This window comes from Rhododendron vialii, chromosome 5a (genome assembly GCF_030253575.1).
Source record: "Rhododendron vialii isolate Sample 1 chromosome 5a, ASM3025357v1".
Taxonomy (NCBI): Eukaryota; Viridiplantae; Streptophyta; class Magnoliopsida; order Ericales; family Ericaceae; genus Rhododendron; species Rhododendron vialii.
The window spans coordinates 13,367,519-13,387,315 of record NC_080561.1 but is presented as its reverse complement, the minus strand read 5'-3'; the positions used below and the strand labels follow the sequence as shown (position 1 = coordinate 13,387,315).

The following is a 19,797-nucleotide window of genomic DNA, read 5'->3' as shown; positions in this document are numbered from 1 at the left end:
CGTGGCCGTCGATTTGCACCGTTGGTCTCCTTAGTCGATTTCTTTAGACTTATCGTTTTTATCTAAACCCTAGCCAAAACCGTCAGGGACCGGAACAGTGATTAACATGTTTTTTTTATCCGGTAAGAATAAAACTACAGTTGTATAATGATAGCAATTAAGTGAAATGAACAACAAAACAGTGAAGTCATTTTCTCCTTGGCTTTCCACCTCATTTTATAAGTGTGATATATTTGTCTTCACAAGTTTAGAAATATTTTCTCAAGTGGCCATGCATTTTCTTTTTTAGAACAAAATGTCACGCTATCGATTTTCAACATAAATAAATAATCCATTTGAATAAAAGATCATCGCTTAACATAAATATTACCCAAAAGATTTCCCAACAGTTTAACTTTACAAACGAGTCCCCAAATTTAAGTAATTACAACTTTGGCACTACAGCCCAAATCAACTTAAATACAAGTACGAACCTATTTAAGATATTACATACTTTATAATCAAGAGGAATTTAAGTACAATAAGTTACAAACTCATCTTTGTCAAAAGAAAGCCAATACAAGATGTTTAAGTAACTAAAACGGAATTAGCTCTCAAAAGTTTTCATACCCAAGCACATGAATGCATACAGTCTATCGTCCATCATTTTGTCCTGAAAGAAAGATTAGGTTGAGCTACACTAGCTCAGTAGAAAAATCTTTACCGATTCTATATGTGAACACGATGAAATGTGCAGATGAAATGAAGACAGGAAGTATGGCTTAATCAATAGATAACAATTGATTCAAAGGCTTTCCAACGTTTAATAAGATCATCCTAACGCATGCCCATAGCTCAATGTACCACCAAGTTCACATAAAGTTAAACAACTTAAGTAATCTCGACACAACTCACTATTGCCAATCACCTCCATCGGTATATCCACCCCTTGCGTTACCGTATAACACCACGAGAATTACCACCCCTTGTGTCACGGTAATCCCTAATAACTCTGGTCACCGTATTATCACTCCTTGTGTTACGAGACCTTCTAAGTCTTCGTATTACCACCCCTTGCGTTACGAGACTTCCTAATCCAACTTCCGACTCACATACCTACCTTCGTACTCAACAAGCAAACTAAGACATTACACTAGTCACACGTTCACATGAAACGTCATATGATATGCCAACAATGCCATAATCATGCCACAAACATCATCAAGTAATCGATTAACCAACATAACGTACTTTAACAAAGCTTTTATCACAACAATCTTTATTCGATCTTTACTAACGGAGTCCAATGAATCATGGTTAGCAACGATTAATCATAGAAGGTCAATTGAGCATGTGAGAAAGGTTAAAAGATGTTCGAAAGGGGCTTAGGGACAATTGGAGCTCAATACGATCAACGAGGCACCAAAACAACACAAGCTGTCCAGAAAAGGGAGGGGTATTGATACCCCTAATGTGGGTATCAATAGACGACTGCTGAATTTCCAGAAAAGAAAGGGGTATCAATACCACGCAGATTCAAGACGATTTTTTGCAGTTTTGACAGACTTTCGAAGCACCAAAGGGGAACGATCCAAGCATGATCCACACACGAAATCAACATATATACACATAGAAGAGGTCAAGAAGTCCCTACCTCGCAACAATGGCCGAGATTCAAACGATTTGGTTGAGCCCTAGCCTCCCCGAACTTCGAAATCGATGAGAGCTTCCCTCCAAGCTTGACCTACGAAATTTGAGCTCGAGCACGCGATTGGAAGGCCGGAGGGAGGTTGATCCTTAAGGGTCTTGAGCTATTTGAGGAGTTTTTGAGTGAGAGGAGAAGAGAGAGAGAGAAGATCGATGGAGAGAACGGATGAGAGAGAGAGAGATAAATGGAGATATATAATCTCCTACACACACACCCACTCTATTTATACTCTCATATCTTTATATCACACTCACACTCCCTCAAGTCTCTACTCTTTCACTTCAACCCTCAATTCAAATAACCACTAAATAATTCCTACTTTTCCCATTTAGTCATTGAATAAACATTTCAATAATAATAAAAAATAAAAAATAAAAATTCATCCGGGTCTCTACACAAAAAGTTTCCAAATTTTTTTTAAGGAAAAATAATTTCATTTGCAAGTATTATTACTCCCTCCGTCCTATAAAATTAGTTCCTTACGAAATTACATGCAATTTTCAAACTTGAAAATAATATATTTAAAATATTTTTTTGAATTTTTTTTGGCACCGTTCAAAAGATCTCACCGAGATCTGTCAACCAAGGTCCATATTGTACAATAAAATTATGTCGGTAAGTACATTATTTTTAAGTTTGGAAAATGCATGTAGTTTCAAAGTGGACCAACTTTATGGGACGGAAGGTGTGTTATTTTTTGTCATAGCGACCATGAATTTGTTTTGTAAAGGAATGTGCATAAAAATTAGAAATGCGTAACTTTTGTGGTATTGGAACTAATAATAATAAAGTCATGCCTGTAGTAAATAGGAGTCAGGAGTCAGGAGTATTAAGTAATAGTCAGTAGTTGTACTATTATATGATGTAAGCAGAAAACACTATGATGTAACCGGAGAACCCTTTTATGTCTATAAAAGGGGGACTCTCCCCGTTGTAAAATCCAGACTAGTCCAAGTAATAATATTCCAGTTACTTATAATCCTGTGTTGTGTTCTCTCTACGATCCTAACCTACTTAGTGTTTGTACCCACTTGGTGTCTGAAAACTTGGTATCAGAGCCATGTCTTCCATTCTAGCTTAAACTCTCTTCTGGGAACTTCTTTTCCAAAATTACTTCAAATCTTTTCTAAAAAAAAAAAAAACTTGAAGCGTATGCTCTGTGGTTGCCTTCATAGGATCCTCCACATCAGAAACTTCATCAACTATTTTGGTTAAAAGAATTTTGTATCAGTGGGTTAAAGTACCTTGAGACTTTTGGCTATTGAGCAGTGTGTCTCGGTTTATCTACCCTAGTATACAAAATTTTATTAATCAAAGTTGGTTGAAGATCTATACGTTGAAAAAAGGAAAAAGGTTTGTTGTACTGAAGAAAAAGGAGAACCCAGAATTCTACTCTTAAAAATGAATCACCTGTTTACCACCCACTCCTCTGCTACGTCATCCTTGGTCCCTTCATGTTCCTCTACCAGTAGAAATTCCTCATCTTCTTCTTCTAATCTAGAATATTTGTATGAGTTTGAATACCTACCTGATGATAGTAAGGTTCCTCTTACTGATCTCCCTTTCTTAAACCCTTATAATGCTTTTGTCAGACCACAAACTTCTGTAAAAAAGACCGTCACCCAACTTTTCTCCACAAAACGCCCAACCTCTGTAAAAGAGTATGTTCAAGCCTCTAAATTTGATCAGTGCTTCATAGCAGCAACTGAAGCTGAACAACTTTTACCTTTGGAAATTCCGGTTGATTTGCCTCGTCTTTGGCAACAACAAGGATTTACCCATCTTCACTTTGGAGCAATCCGACTTGCTGTCATTTTTCATGGTAGAAAAGGTTTACCTGTTACTTCCAGACTTGCTCTGGTCGATACCAGGTTTCTACAATATCAGCACGCATGCATCGCTACAGTCCAAACCACTCTAAATGCTGGAACTGTGATTTTTACCTTCTACCCCAATTTCAACATGCCATTAGCAGATCCTCATCTGCTATCCGCCTTGAAGGTTCAAGTCCAAATTGGTGGTGCCTCCCAAATCTCCTCCACATATGCCGCAACCCTTCACTACCAAATGGCCTACCATCTCCAAAAGCATGCCTTTGACATGTCTTTACCATCCTCCACAGATGAAGCCCTTTTCCTCACCATAAACGCACCTCACCAAGCTTCTTGTGTCCATGTACCCCGACAAATTTCCCGTCCTGAGCTTCTCAAGCTTCTCCCAGAATCTTGGGTTACAGCTTATGAGAAAAACCAAAACAAGCCCATACCTGTCCAATCCTCTAACCCAACTTTCATCACTAAACCTGATGGTACCGTGGAAATTACTTTTCCAAAAGAAACCTTTGCCTCATCTTCAACCCATCCTGTTATTTTTCCCTCGAGAATTAACATGTTTGTGGATGGTTCTAGACCTGGCCCTCCAATTAAATATTTTGAACCCAATGGCCTTCCAGTCTTCTATTTCAAAAATCCAGAAACAGGTCATTGTTATTTTGATACCTGTGACTGTGATGATTGTCTAGAAGACAGTCTCCTAGAAGATGACGAGGATTCTGAAGAACCATGTCCCATATATCCTTCGTCACCTCCCACTCCTTCGTCACCTCCCACTCCTTGTAAATCTCCACCTCCACCTCAACCTCCATCTGATGATGGTTCGTCGAGTCAACCGAGTGGATGTTTCATGTTCACCTCATCCCCTTCCTGGACAGAAGCAGATTTTTCTCCTTTGGAATTTCATAATTCCCAAGAAAGAATGACCCATCGGCATAAAATTCCAGACTCTACTACCATTCTCCCTGATGGTAGTACCAAAGCAGTGTCAGCAGCAGAAGCAGCAATAAATTGGCAGTCAGCAAATTCTCTGGCTCAGAACAAAATTCTTCAGAGAATTGCTAACTCCCAGCAAAATTTGGAGAATGCAGTTCATAAGAAGTTATCAACCCTGGAACTTCTTATCAGAGATTTGCAGCAGAAAATTCAGAATGTTCACCAGGAACTTCTCCAGATGGCCTATGCCAACCAAGCATTTTCAGCAGCCTTTTACCACAAGGATGCTAAAATGAAGCATCTCAAGAACCAGCTTCATTCTCTCCAAGCTCAGCAGAATTTTCAACAAAAAAGCCCATTTGACATGTTTACATCTTCTTCTCAACAAAGTTTGTTTGGGTATCCTCAAATGTCTCAACCCTTACCTATAAATCCTACTTCAGGATTTGGTGAGTCCAATATCTTTGGAAGCTCATCAGCTTTTCTTCCTCCACCAAAAAGACCATCTCCACCAAAACTTCCTTTCCCAAAGCCCCAGATAAAACCTGTCCAGCCTCCAACAATTCCGTCTCCAACAATTCCATCTCCACCATCTACATCGACCTCTACTCCAACTACCTCCACTCCTCTTAACCCATCCGATCCAAACTCCAAGTCACCCCAGTTAATGGTTCAGCCAACTCCTAACTTTCATAAAAATCCAATCTCCACTCTCCTACATACCTTAGCCACTATACCAGAAACCCCATCTCCTGAACCAACCATTGAGTTTGATTCAGATACTGAATCCACAAACTCTATGCTAATTCCTACTGTTTTCATGATGAACCCTGAAAACCCAGAAGAACATGTTGAAGATCCCATCATTGAAGAAGGTCCTGAGTTTGATACACCCCCTGAAATTCCAACTTTTGATTCCTTCTCACATTCTAATATGCATAACCAAGGTTTCTCTTTTGACACCATTCCCCCATCAAAATGGTTGGATAAACTTTATGAAATTCATGCTTGGTGCACAGCTGCTATGCTCTCTCCTAATGCTACACTTAGTGATGTCATTACTAAGTGTACAGCAAAATTTCTTGGCCGCCTATGTCAATGGTACTTAGCTCTTGGTGAATACCGACAGCTACAGCTCAAACAATTGCCAACCCTTGATCAATTCATCTCAGTTCTGCATACTGAGTTTCTTGGTGACCACAACAACACAAAAGAGTTTGTTCGAGAAGAATATCTTAGCATGAACTGCTGTTCATTCAAAAGGAAAGATCTCGAGACTCACTATGATCGTATGTCTCAGAGATTTTATTTTCTCAACGGCATGGATGATGTCAATCTCAAGCAAGCCTTTCTCAATTCCCTTCCAGAACCATTGGGAAATGAGACAACAAGACTACTTCAGACAAAAGGATTGACGCTGAATGCAACATCTCTTGGTGGTATTTACCAGCACTCTTTGATTGCCTTGGAAAAATTGTGCAATCACCAGAAATTCCTCAGAACTCTTGAAGAACAGGGAAAACTTCTTGGTAAAGCATGTGACCGACCCGACTTATCCATAAAATGCAAAGACAAGAAGTGCACTTGCCGTCCTTCATACCGGAAGTCCAAACACTTTCAGAAATGGAAGTTTCAATCTCCAGGCAAGTTTTCAAAATTTCCAAAATCTGGCAAGTTCTCACGCCGGAGAAAATGGAAATTTTTCAAGAAGAAAAAGTTCAGAAGGCAGCGAAAGTCTGATCGCTGCTATATATGCGGAAAGAAGGGGCACTATGCAAAACAGTGTCCAAATAAGGCAGCAAGAGACAAAATGGTGAACTCTTTGGCTCTCGTTGATGATGACTTTGAAGATGCTGATATCGAATCTCTGTTTTCCATCGACGATGAAGCAACAGATGAAGCAGTTCTTGCATTCACTTTTGATGACTCAGACGATTCAGCAGAATCAGATGACTCTTCTGATGATCCTGACTCATTCCCTTATGAAGTCCAAACAATTGGGTTCCCCAACATCATGCTGGCTCAACCTTTGGCCAAGGTCAAAATCTTGCTTGGAAAATATGAGAAACCTATACCAGTCATCACTTTCTTTGATACTGGTGCAGCAGCCTCCATTCTCAACCCAGCAATTCTCCCCAGGTCTTACTGGCAGTCTTGTTTCAGACCCTTTACAGCAGCCAATGGAGAAACATTTGTTATCACTCTGATAAGTAAGCCTGTTTCCATTCAACTTTTTCCTGGATACACCATAAAACATCAAGTCTATGGTTCTGATCTCCCAGGGAAAGATTTATTGTTAGGCTTCGATATTCTCCAAAATCTCAGCAAAGTTTCCTGGCTCAAAAAAGGCTTGAAATACAAAAACTACTTGTTACCCTGGACCACCCAACCAAATCTCTTTTCCATAGAAACTTTCTCCACCATTAAAGAAGCCATAATCCAAACTTCCTGTGCTGAATCCCATTCCCAGTTCCTCACCAAATGCTCTAACCCACTTTGGAAAAATCCAGATTTCTTCATTTCTCTTCCTTTTAAGAAAAATGAAGACATCAACCCCACCAAAGCTACCCATCATGGAATGAACCCAGAACACTACCAGCTTGCTCTTCAAGAACTTCAGCAACTTCAATCAGAAGGTTTGATTGAGCCCACAACCTCTCAATGGGCATGTGAAGCATTTTATGTCAACAAAAGAACAGAGCAGATAAGAGGAAAGCTTCGCCTGGTTATCAACTACCAGCCTCTTAATCATTTTTTGCAAGATAACAAATTCCCTCTTCCTCGGAGAAGTGTTCTTTTTGCAAACTTGCCTAAAGCTCAAATTTTCTCAAAGTTTGACCTAAAAGCAGGTTTTTGGCAGCTGGGCATCCATCCAGATGATCGTCCCAAAACTTGTTTCTGCATTCCAGATCACCACTTCCAGTGGTCAGTCATGCCTTTTGGATTGAAGACAGCTCCATCCTTGTTTCAAAAGGCCATGATTCGGGTATTTGCTCCAATTCTATCCTCAGCCCTTGTCTATATAGATGATATCCTACTTTTTTCCCCAGATATTGAGTCTCATGTTGTCTTACTACAAATTTTTCATTCCCTAGTCCAAACCCATGGTATCATGCTTTCAGAGAAAAAGATGTTTCTTGCTCAACCAGAAATTGATTTTTTAGGGATGCATATCTCTAAAGGTCAATATATCCTCCAGCCTCATATAGCCTCCCGACTGGATCATTTTTCAGATGAAAATCTCACAGTCAAACAAGTCCAACAGTTCCTTGAAATTGTTAACTATATGGCTGATTTTATTCCCAACCTGGCCCAATACCGAACTCCTCTTTCAGCTCTACTAAAGAAAACCCCTCCTCCTTGGTCAGCCCTTTGTACCAAAGCTGTAAAAGACCTCAAAGCCCTAACCAAAACTCTTCCTCCATTAGCCATACCTTCAGAAGGAAAGAGAGTCCTTCAGACAGATGCCTCTGATCTATATTGGGGAGCAGTTCTTTTGGAAGAAAATTCAGATCAAAAGCGCAGAATTTGTGGATACAAGAGTGGTGCTTTCTCTCCAGCAGAGCTTCATTACTACTCTACCTACAAAGAAATTTTGGCAATCAAAAGGAGCATTGAGAAGTTTGAATTTCATCTAATCGGTCATCATTTCCTAATTGAGACTGATATGATGAGTTTTCCCAGCATGCTCAAGTTCAAACAAAAGCACCTTCCAAAGGCACAGTTACTCAGATGGGCAAATTGGTTTTCCAATTGGAGTTTTGATGCTGTTCACATAAAAGGAAAAACAAATGTCCTCCCTGATTTTTTATCAAGGCTCAAAAAAGAAATCAACCAGTTTTCCAAAACAAAACCACATCCCTTTGTTCCTGGTTGTTTTCCCATGATTTCCTGTTTCCATCCGATCAATTTTCCTGTCCACCTTCAGTGTCATCTTTTAGAGTTAACCCTTCTTTCTAGATGTGTCCAAATGTGTCAAAACCTTCAACATCTCTGTATTTTCAAGTATGGTCTTGATGAAGGTCCCATAAAAGGTCTACCCTTCCATCCTGTCTATCCTTTTCTCACTCAGTTTGAAGTTTCTTACCATAATACCTTTTATTTTAAAAAAGAAGCCTTTATCCTCTTATGGTATTTAGTCGATGTGTATACTATAAGTGTCTGTTTTAATAAATCAGCAGTCTTGGTTTATTTGGCTCATGCGGCGTTCAATCAAGTCCAACGTCCAGAAGATTTCTTTTTAAAATTTCTTTTGCTTTTTGGAAGCATACCCTACTGGCAGCAAAAGATCAGACAAGTTTCCATAGGTCCAGATGAAGATCTCCAATTTGCTTTTTGGACAACTCGCAACAACAGATGTGTTCCTAATCCTGATGGTTCTATCACCTGGAAAAAGGAGTATCATACTATATTCCTTTCAGCATATCAAGAGTCCCCAAGTATTGAGATCCACAGTGGAAATTATCTGGTCATGACTCAAACAATGTGTTCACTCAATGGATTAACACCTGCCGACGTTCCCTCATCTCTCCTCCATTATGAGTCTGCAAACTGGAAATTCAATGATGCTTATCCGGAAGAATGGCGCCAAAATATTCGCTATCTTCTGACCCAGTATCACTTGACTGACAGAGATGAAGAAAGTAGTTCGGATAATCCTGAGTGACAATGGTGAAAATTATTAGTGTTTACTGTTTATTGTTGTATCATATTATTGGTGTGTACTGTGGTAGTATTGTCCTCTTTTCAGAGAGGGTGAAATTATTGTATGTTACTATTGAAAGTCTAAGTCTTTGCAGTAGATAATAAAGTCATGCCTGTAGTAAATAGGAGTCAGGAGTCAGGAGTATTAAGTAATAGTCAGTAGTTGTACTATTATATGATGTAAGCAGAAAACACTATGATGTAACCGGAGAACCCTTTTATGTCTATAAAAGGGGGACTCTCCCCGTTGTAAAATCCAGACTAGTCCAAGATATGTTATGGGTTTGAGTCGGAGGACATTCACTTTATTTATTTTACAGTTATTATATCCTATAGTTCACTGAGTATTAATGAAGGCCCAACAAAATTTGAAACATGGAGGTTACAGAGCAAAGAATATCCTCATCAAAGCATAATTGTTATGTTGCGTCTTGAATTTCTCCTAGAGAAAAAGCTCAGTTAACTTGGTTTTCAAATCTGGGTTTTGGCTTGTGACTCCAATCGGCTTGGCGACGGTTTTTCCAAGCTGGACGGTAAAGGCGTATGCAGCTAATCTGGCTCTGAGCTTCCGGTCCTCATTTGGCCTATGCAGTGGGATCAAGCTTACCACTCCGGATTCCATGGACTCTCCACCCTCCTCCTGGGTTCTGATACTGCCGTTGTATTTTTGTTTTGTTGTTGCTTTTTGGGTTTTTTTTGTTGTTTCCTTGTATTTTCAAACCGATGGAGTTCCAATTCTTTGTACTTTGTTTTTTCAAGGGATTATCTTGTTCGTCAAAAAAATAAAAGGCTGCATATAGTTTAATGTTGGGTTGGGAAACTTTTAGTTCATAATTAGGGGCACTAGTGACTTATTCAAAGGCACGTGAGAAATTTCATTCAAAAAGTAAACGGAAGGGGTTCAAGTGCTACCCTTTTATTTATGAGGGGGTCTTGTTGATCGCTTTTTTAGATGAGCAGTGTTAAGTGATTTTTTTTTTTAATTTTAATCTCAAGGAGCAATTTTATTTAGATGAGTAGTGTTAACTGTTAAAGTGATACCGTTACCCCTTTTTTATAAGCCACTTCATTTTTGTCCAAGTAACTTCTTGCAAAAGGAAAAATAAAAAAAAGAGAGGACATAATTGAATTAGCACTTCCCACCGTTCAAAAAAATTAGCACTTCCTACTTCCTATACTTCCTTTTTCTTTGCCTTCGAAAGTCAAAGATCCAAACACAACTTAAGTTGATTCTTGAACTCCTCCCAAGGGGTTGAAATGAAGAGAAAACAGAAGCATCAAAGAATCACCAATTACACACCCAAAAAATGTAGTCAATAATCACCAAAACTTCTAATGCCTGTCAAATTGTAGGGCCTCAATATACAACTGAATTATGGAAATGTTAATTTAAGAACATCTATCAAAACCAGTAAACAGGAACATAAATTACTTTCTAAATGGGGTTTGGTTGTCATACTTTTCCCCGGTCATCAAATCAACAAACCTTTCAGAAATACGAAATGATGTCCAAAGAAGCATGGACACCATAAGCTTGATCACTCGCAAAACTACTGCACAAGGAGCTCTCCCATGCTATTACGTCTGTAGGGGGATGAAAACAATTGATGCCTTCTGATCAACTAGATTGCAACGGCTTTTTCGTGCCTCTTCACCGGAACCCTAATTCGTCGTCGGAACCCTAATCTGCAAAATAAACAGGGGGTGAGCGCACCTCTGCCTCTCGTGGCAAAGGCCCTCCGATGCCTTTGTTAGTATCACGTATTAGCAATTAAACCCTAATTATCAGTAGGAAAGCAAGAATGCAAAGTATTGCGTACCTTTTGCCTCTATGTTTACCTCATATTTATATATTTTCGTATGCTTGTTACCCAAGCATCCTTGTTGCCATAGGATCCCTAACTCGTATAGGAAACCCAGGATATCAAGGAGTCTCGTTTCCTTTATCAGTTTATGGAAAAGAGTCATTTTAGGATTCTTTTCCATTAAGAGCCGAACATCCCATACTCGTTGGGTATCTTTCTCAGATCCTATATTCTTGAGATCTTTATCCCTTTATGGGACATGACTACTCTGGAATCTTCCAGAGTATTCCCTCTGCTCCTACTCTCGATTGGAGCTCCTTCTTTGTTCGGCCGTCTCATGGCCGAACAGACTACCTGGACCAAGGACTTCACATGTAACTTGGTCCAAACGTAATCAAAATGTCTCCTATCTGCCGAACAGATAGTTTACACCAATGACTTGTCATGTCATTGCCCTTTATTTAGCCGAACAGACTGCATGGACCAGGGACTTCACATGTCATTTGTTCCATATCGCTGTTCTTCATACTGCCCGGAGATAAGTCCAGTTGTATTCACCACGTGCTCCCAAACCTCACGTGTTCGGCAACTAAATGTATTTGCTCGGAAATACCTCCCTACAACGTCAGAATCAATGGAGTGCAATGGTTGCAGAGCAATGCTCTGCAAAATGAAACCCCCTTTCTTGTCGCCTTTTTCTTTTTCCACATAAACTTTTGACCATTGGATCAGCTTTAACTGCCAGACACGGGGGAAAAAAATTCAATCACCTACATCGCACTGAATTAAATCATCAGATGCTATACTCAAGCAAATGCTAGACATGATATTTTTGCCCCCCATCGAGCCCGATTAATTTGGCACAAGATACTTAGTAGACAGCCTAGTCTCACTGACAACGAATTTATCTACACACATGATGAATGTAGCACATCTTTCATGCATGGTTAGTAACATCACACACTCAACAGTCAAAGGAAAAGCCAAATTACTATCCACATTCCGAGTTCTTGACCTGGCTTCTGTCCTGGTACAGAGAGATTGTACTTAAGTAGATCCCAAGGAGGCACCTCAGCCACTACCCTCAAACAACACACACACACATATGGGGTGTCTATATGCACAACAAAAATGCTAGTCACACAACCATTCCCACACAACAACTCACACAACTGCTGACGTCAGCATGATGTCAGCTCAAAACGACGTCGTTTTGCTTAATAAAAAAAAAAACCCCAGGTCACGGAATAACTTTCCCGTCCCTCCCCGGCTCCCCCATTCTCCTTCCCTCCACTTTCACGCTCAAAATTTCAGAGAAGAGTGAGACGGGCTCCCACCACCTGACGACCACGGGTACTCTTCCCACCACCACCGGCAACCACCACAACCCAACCCTAGAGCTCTCCCACCTCCGGCGACCGCCACCACCACCGATTTCTGAGAACTCCAAGGTTGATCGAAAATCACCACGAAGGTTTCTCTCTCTCTCTCTCTGATTTCAATTAGTACCCTAAACTTGAATTTGTTCTTCTGTGAAGCTTTTTTCGTTCATTTGTAATTGTATGTATCTGCTTAGACCTAGAGCTTTATTTCTTTGGACTGGGATTAGTCTTTGTTTTCAAGACAGAAGGGAAAAATTCCGAAGAATTATTAATTGATGGGGGTTATCTCTCTCTCTCTCTGATTTCAATTAGTACTCTAAACTTAGTTGCTAAATTGCTAGAAAAAAAAAACCCCCTAAACAATGAATGTTTACATTTTTTTAAACCGAATGTCAGCGGAAGATTACCTGAAATTAGTGACGATAGGTTGTACAATGAAATTGGTGTTTTCAATTGACCCAAAGTATTTGAAATACTTCCTCCCAAAGGGGTTCCAGAGGCACCAGAGTCTTCCAGTGAAGTAAGATTCCCAATCGACGAAGGAATCCCTCCAGTCAAATTATTACTATAAACGTAGAGTATTATGAGTCTCGTGATAGAATAAGCAAGTTCTTTTGGGAACTCTCCTACTAGCTTGTTTGTGCCTACATTAAGGAACATGAGATTTGAGCAATGAGATAGGCTTGCAGGAATTGTACCTTGAAAACTGTTGAAGCTCATATTCAATTTCTGTAACCTAAAAAGATGGTTATTGACTTATTGTGCCAGTTTGACGTAGACAATCATCATGTATGTGAAGTGCTGATAAAAAAAAATCCTCATGTTTAGTGTCTATGGAAAGAACTTTGTAAATTGTAACCCTTCAAATTATGTCTTTCTTTGCATTCATGAATTCATATGTAACATCCTTTTTAATTGAGGTGCTTAAATGTTATATTTAATAACCTAAAGGGCTAAAGTGCAATTTTTTTTAAAATTGGTGCATGTGTGCCGTGTGTTTGTGTGAGGTGGAGTGTGTGTGTGTGTCATCAAAAGGGAAAGAAAAAAAAAACAGAAAGGAAACCCATCAGGGAGTTGTTCCAACGTGGAGAGAGAGAGAGAGAGAGAGAGAGAGAGAGAGAGAGAGACGGTGGAAAGAAGAGGTGGAAGGGTGATTGAAACCTCAATTCAGTAGGTAATTTTCACTCCCTTTTTGCTTAAATTCGTGTATAACAAATGAATATGCATAACTGTGTTTTGAGCAGAATTGAATCTGTCCTGTTTTTGATGAATATTTCTTGTTGACATACCGATCATGTTATTTTCTGATAATTTTACCGTAGGTGCCTCTGTGAGTGTAGTTTATGCTGTAAAAATTTCAGAATTTTCTGAATAGTATGGAAAAAGATAAAAATCTTCAACCGGGTTGCAGTCAGATTCGCGTCTGGGCAGACAGCCCAGACACGTGTTGGAAAAACGGGCATAACTTCTTGCTCGGGTATTGGTTTTACGCACCGTTTCTTGATTCCGAAACTAGACTTGTATATCTTTCTGAATCTGTAAAGATTGTGCCTTAGTTTGGTCTGACCAAATTCAGTTTTGGTTCCGAAGTTAATAGTTTGGTGATTCTGAAATTCTGGGCAGGTTTTATAGCTGTGTTCTTCATCAATTTTGTCATAGTTGAATATGCTTACCGACTATGGATGCTGTTGAGTCTTAAACCTTGATCAGTTGGTGATGTTTTGGTGTTGGAATTATTGGAAAAGATTGAGTATGTGATTTTTAATGAGCATTCGATCGCAGACTGTTCTGCCGGGTCTGTAGTTTCTGTTTTAGATGTGTAATTTCAATTGAGCATATCTTAGTCATTCGGAGTCCAATTTGGGCAAATTTTATATCTAGATTGATGTACTAGAAGTCTTCTTGCAAGTGGTGGTGGTCTTGTAGTATTCTTTGAAACCTATAGAATGCTATAGTCAGAATTCGATCGCTGGTTCTGCTAGAAAGTGTGTGTTTGTGAGATATTTGGCTTTGAAGTACAAATTGATGAATTTACTTCTTTGCTTTTGGAATTAAACTTTGAGCTCATATGTGCGGAATATTTGTTAGGTTCGGAGGCGACAACGAGTACCGCAGCTCCACGTAGGGAGTGACTGCGTTGGTTTTCTTTTTTGTTGGAGACCGAGGTGAGTGTTCGATTCATAGATGTTCTTCATTTGGATTGAACTTGTGATATTGAACTGTGACTTCGTGTCGATGGGCAATAACGGCCAACGGCCGGACTTTGTGTCGAGCCTTTGACTTTGTGTCGATTCAATGGCTTTATGCCAAAATTATGACTTTGTGTCGAGCTAGTGACTTTGTGTCGGATTAAAGACTTTGTGTTGATTATTTGCTTAATGCTTAATTAGTGATGAACTTGGATTTATTGTCTATATTGAACAACATCCATGTCTCATTTACACTCCTGGAACTCGTTTTGGGTTCCAGTTTTGCAGGTATAGGTCGGTGTCCACTACAGGTCGCGTTTTGCATTTTGTGACTCGCTCGAGAAGTGCGTAGTTGAGGCCTGTGGGAGTCCTTGCCTCCTGGCCCGTAGATGATTTTTGCTTAGTTTAGTTTTGGATATTAGTTGGTTATGTTTATTTCTTGACAGACTTCCGCTGTAGTTTGTAAATGACAATCATTTTTGAGATGTAAATAAAATGTGGCTTTTAAACTTCAATATTTAGTTATTCTTGGAATTGCTAGTAACTGGTTGTTGTTGGGCTGTTGTCGCGTGTCGTATCGGGATAGGCCGATGAGGTGCTATTCCGGAACGGGGCGTGACATCATATTTGTTCCTAGGAAAGTTAGAAGTGGGACCAATAGAAGAAATCAAGCGAACATTGCGTTTACATAAGACGGTCTGACCCTAGTGCACCAATTAGTATTGTTGTTGCAAATACTAATGGGTAGCTGTTCTTGTTCTCATCCACCTTCTTGTTTTTTTTCCCCTTTCAAAAATACTAGGTGTTGATAACAACTTGCGAGCATGTCAAATGGTTCTTATTTTATATTGTTGTTCACTCCATTCATTGCATTGTCAGTTGATTATATCTCTGTATAATTGTCTCATTTTCTTTATCAATAGATGATGTCCCCGGATTCTGTTCCGTCGGCAATGCCTCCAAACAAAGAGTGCATAGAAGAAGAAGAGGTATAGAGTGAAGATTGTGATGAAATAGATACTAGCGAAGTTGGGAAGGAGGCAACAAAAAATTGTGAAGATGGAGTTGAAGAACCAAAAGAGGGAATGACATTTGACACATCGGAGGAAGCTTATTCATATTACTCAAGATATGCTAAAGAAAAAGGGTTTGCTGTGGCAAAAACAACATCGAGAAAGGGAAAAGATGGAAAGTTGAAGGATGTAACTATAGCATGCAGTCGTGCTGGAAATGCAAGGGTGACAAGCAACCCGGTCAAACCACGGCCACAATAAAAAATTGATTGTCAAGGTCATGTTACCGTTGTGTTGCACCCGAATGGAAAGTGGAGGTTAAACCGGGTTGCTTTAGTTCACAATCATGACCAAAGCCCGGGAAAGGCAAGGTATTTGAGGAGTAATAGGGTACTCGATGAACAAGTGAAAAGAAGACTTGAATTGAATGATAAAGCTGGGATCAATCTGAACCAAACTTATACCTCACTTCAGATTGTCGAAATCATGTGGACCACAACCAAGTATGCTGGAAACTCAATGGCAAGGATGCGGAGGACAACAAAGTTATACGCAAATGATGAACGCACCGGATAATGTTGAAGACTAGTTCACTTGCATTGTATTGTTTTATATCGTGTCCTGTGTCTTCTGTCCCCTTTTGTGTTCTTGAAAGTTGTCCATATCGTGTCCTGTATCCTGTGTCCACATTGGCTAACATTTTGTAGTTAAAGTTACATAGATTTGTTTGAAGATTTATGTTTCAAGTTGACTTCTTTAATGAGATGCATTATACTTTTGTTCATAAAATTGCGCCCCGTGTCATTTACTTTCTTTCTGCTTCTGTTTTATGTTGAGATCATGATATTATTGAGATTCTATTCCATTTGACATTAACCTTTTCCTTGGACTGAGGGATTGATAGTTTGGAAGGTTGAAGTTGAATTCATAATTTCATTAGATAAGATTTTGAAAGTAAGTTTTCTTTTTGGAGGATGATTTGGTTAGTTCAATAGCTTAGAATAAAAGCAAAATAGTACCAAGTTTTAAGGTGAATTCAATCAGCAATATGAATACTAGAATCATGCTAGTGTATTTGGTTCTGGAAAAAATTCGGCATGGTCTCCCCTGATTTTAGTCCTAGCCTGACGTCTCGCGTCTCAGTCAATACAATAATAACAACATTAACAACATCAAGTTGCAATCCATTGCCAAAGTATCCATTCCCAACAAAAACCATAAAACAACAGTCACACAAATAGGTTACAAGCGAAGTTGGGTTTCACAAAACTACAACTTGATATTTCAACTTGATATTCCAACAAATTACAATTTCATATTTCAAATTACAACAATTGATCATTTTCTTGGCCTTTGATTCACTTGAATAGCTTCAATCTCTTTCAACGGCATGTGGCATCTCGAAGTTGTTGAACTTCCAAGCGGAGTCATCTCTATGCCGATATCTCTCTATTTAAACTCATGAATCATCTTCAAGCTTTTTCCAACAAAAACTCTTCTTGGGTAGGAATAAGCAATGGTTGCTCTGGCTCGGATTTGAAATTCCAAAGTTAACAGCCATATGTAATCAAGCTGCCCTCTCAATCTTCCAAGCATAACCTAAGAATAACAATGAGTAATAAGAATAACACAAAAATTAGCAAACATATTTAGATGATCCGTTGGGATATTATTATCCAGGGATTGATGTCCTCCACAAAACGAATAATACATGTTGCAGAAGTTTATAAACTGAACAGGATGCAGTTCAATCCCTAACATGAGAATTTTCCAAGATTAATTTTAAGAATAAAACCTTTAACTTGAAACAATATAAAGCATAGAGAATTTTATCTAACCAAGTGGATATAATTGCTTTTCCTATTGTTTTGGCAGCTATCGTTATAGCATGTCTACCATGTATCACATTCGGTTGGATAGCAGAAATAGTAGATGGTGGAGAAATGAGAAAGTTCCTTTACTCCCTTTACTTCATGCATCTTCTCTCTTGCGGGGCAGGAACGGAAAGGAAGGGACAAATGTTTGGAATGGAAAGAAAGGGAGAAGAAAGGACTAAAAAGCTGCTGTTGAGGAACGCGTCCCTTCTAATCTCTTTCTTCCCATAGTTTCCAAAAGGAGTTCCAAGTCCCCCCCCCCCCTGTCCCCCGTCCCAAACAAAAGAGAATTAGCATGCCAATACTATTTTCACCCAACCAAACCAGCAGCTGTTGATTGGACAATGCAGCGTTCATGGTCCTGAATTCCAATCTCTAGCTTGCTCATATGGTGAGAATGGAGATTGACATAATAAAACCCCGTAACTGTGAGTTCTTCTTAAAGTATGTCTACCATTCTTCAAGCCATTCCGGTATCCAAACAAAAGAATTTTTTCTTGTCACCATCTATTTCCATCAGCAAAAACAACTCACTTGTTCTCATAATATGCTATAATATGAACTTTTGACACAGAAGCAGACCTCAACCAATTGTGAGACTACCAGACCTACAGAAACCAACTCACAGATTGTCCCTCGTACTCGAAACATTACCAAATGCAACAACTTCAGAATTCCCAAGAATTAAGGTTGACTAGAATGTGGAGTAAGTGTTAATGTGCATCAACTGGTATCCTCGTATCACTTATGAGAGCCATTGATAATGCTAGCATGATTCCAAAACAAATTAATAAGACAATTTTCCATTTGCATGCCACCAATACTCTGTCTTCCACTGTACCAAAATCAGCAAGCATGGTCTTCAACTATATCTCGATATTGAACAGCCATCCAAAATATAAACTCTTTCACTACCACAAAAAATGAAACTTTAATTTTCGAATTGAACCCCTAATTTTCGAATTAGGGTTTTTTATTCAGCAACTCAATTTAGCGTTTTTTTTTTTCCACTAACTCAGCAATTCAATTAAGGATACTAATTGAAACAAGAAGAGAGAGGGAGACCTTTGTGGTGGGGCAAAGTCGGACTGCTCAGAAGCCAGTGGTGGTGGCGTTCGCCGGCAGTGGGGAGCGCTGGGGGTCGGGCAAAGTCGGATTGCCCAGAAGCCGGTGGTGGTGGTGGTGTTCGCCGGTGGTGGGGAGCGCTGGGGTTGGGTTCTGGTGGTGGAGGTGGAAAGCGTGGTCGCCGGTGGAGGTGGGAAGCGCGGTCGCCGGTGGTGGTGGGGCTTCTCCTGTTTGTAATCTGTATGTCGATCGTGAGAAAGGGGAAGAAGGGAAAGTTATTCCGCGACCTGGGTTTTTTTTTTTTTTTAAAATCAAAACGACGTCGTTTTGAGCTGACGTCAGCGGTTGTGTAAGTTGTTGTGTGGGAATGGTTGTGTGTGTAGCATTTTTGTATGCCCAAATCCATGAATCAGGCCCTAGCCTCTGCCCTAGCTCCTATGCCTATGCAGGTATGTGTGTTGCCCTAGCTTCAACCTCTGCAACTCTTGCGCCTTTCTCGCAAAAGTTGTCCCGTATTCCTTACAACAACTTACCTTTCGGGCCACTGCGAGCCATCTCTTACCAATATCCATCAAGAAGTTCTCTGCTTTAACCTCGTGCTCTCCATATGTGAGCCCCAATAGACTTCCAAACTCCAGCAATTTACTGACCAGCCAAACATCCCTCTCATTACTAACTATGTCGAGGAGATGAGCTTCATCCTCCCGTTTCTATGTCCTAACTAGAGATAGAACAGGGAGGACAAATCAGAGTGACGACACCGCCTCTCCTCAAAAACTGATATGGCTCCCGAACTAATCCAAACATGGCGCACCACCTTCAATCACCTTGACCAATCTGCTACACCTTGACTCCAACCCCTGAAACCTCTCCCCTTCACAGAATCCATTGCATTGGGATCTCTTTGAAACAGGCTTTCTTTCAGTGTAATAGTAACTTACCCAAGGGAAGAATCAGTTAAGTAGCCACTTCACTGATTCTTCCCTCGAGTATGTTATTAGACTCATTATATTTGGTTGGATATAGTTACAGCAATGGCAAGATTAGTAAGGCATGCAATAGATTCTGTGCTGGATTGAGAATAGTGGAAATGAAGTTTTGATTCATCTCTAGGTTAGTCACAAAATGGCAAAGGTAGTGACACATTCTACGTTAGGTGGTGTCATCTTGAGTAGCTTACAGTTGTCAGCACCCCTAACTTCCTCCACCCCAACCTACAAAGCTGGGGTACTTCTACAACCATGTTGAACCCGTAACAGGTACCAGTACTATGCATGCATACAAGTACTCAGAACGTGTACCGTAACAAG

General features: G+C 39.8%; 1 protein-coding gene and 1 long non-coding RNA gene across 2 annotated transcripts; one reads left to right on the top strand and one right to left on the bottom strand.

Annotated features, from left to right (window-relative positions):
• The first annotated feature begins 12,243 nt into the window (after positions 1–12,243).
• LOC131326673 (uncharacterized) lies at positions 12,244–16,337 on the top strand. The gene is made up of 2 exons (XR_009200072.1): positions 12,244–12,438; positions 15,459–16,337. It is a non-coding gene; the product is annotated as an uncharacterized LOC131326673 (long non-coding RNA).
• Positions 16,338–16,725: 388 nt separating this feature from the next.
• Positions 16,726–19,272, bottom strand: LOC131326220 (uncharacterized). Its single transcript, XM_058358907.1, has 2 exons — positions 18,488–19,272; positions 16,726–17,147 (listed from the first exon to the last, which is right to left on the bottom strand). Exons 1-2 carry the CDS (start codon positions 18,891–18,893, stop codon positions 17,116–17,118), a joined length of 438 nt encoding a protein of 145 aa, XP_058214890.1. The 5' UTR covers positions 18,894–19,272; the 3' UTR covers positions 16,726–17,115.
• Positions 19,273–19,797: the final 525 nt, after the last annotated feature.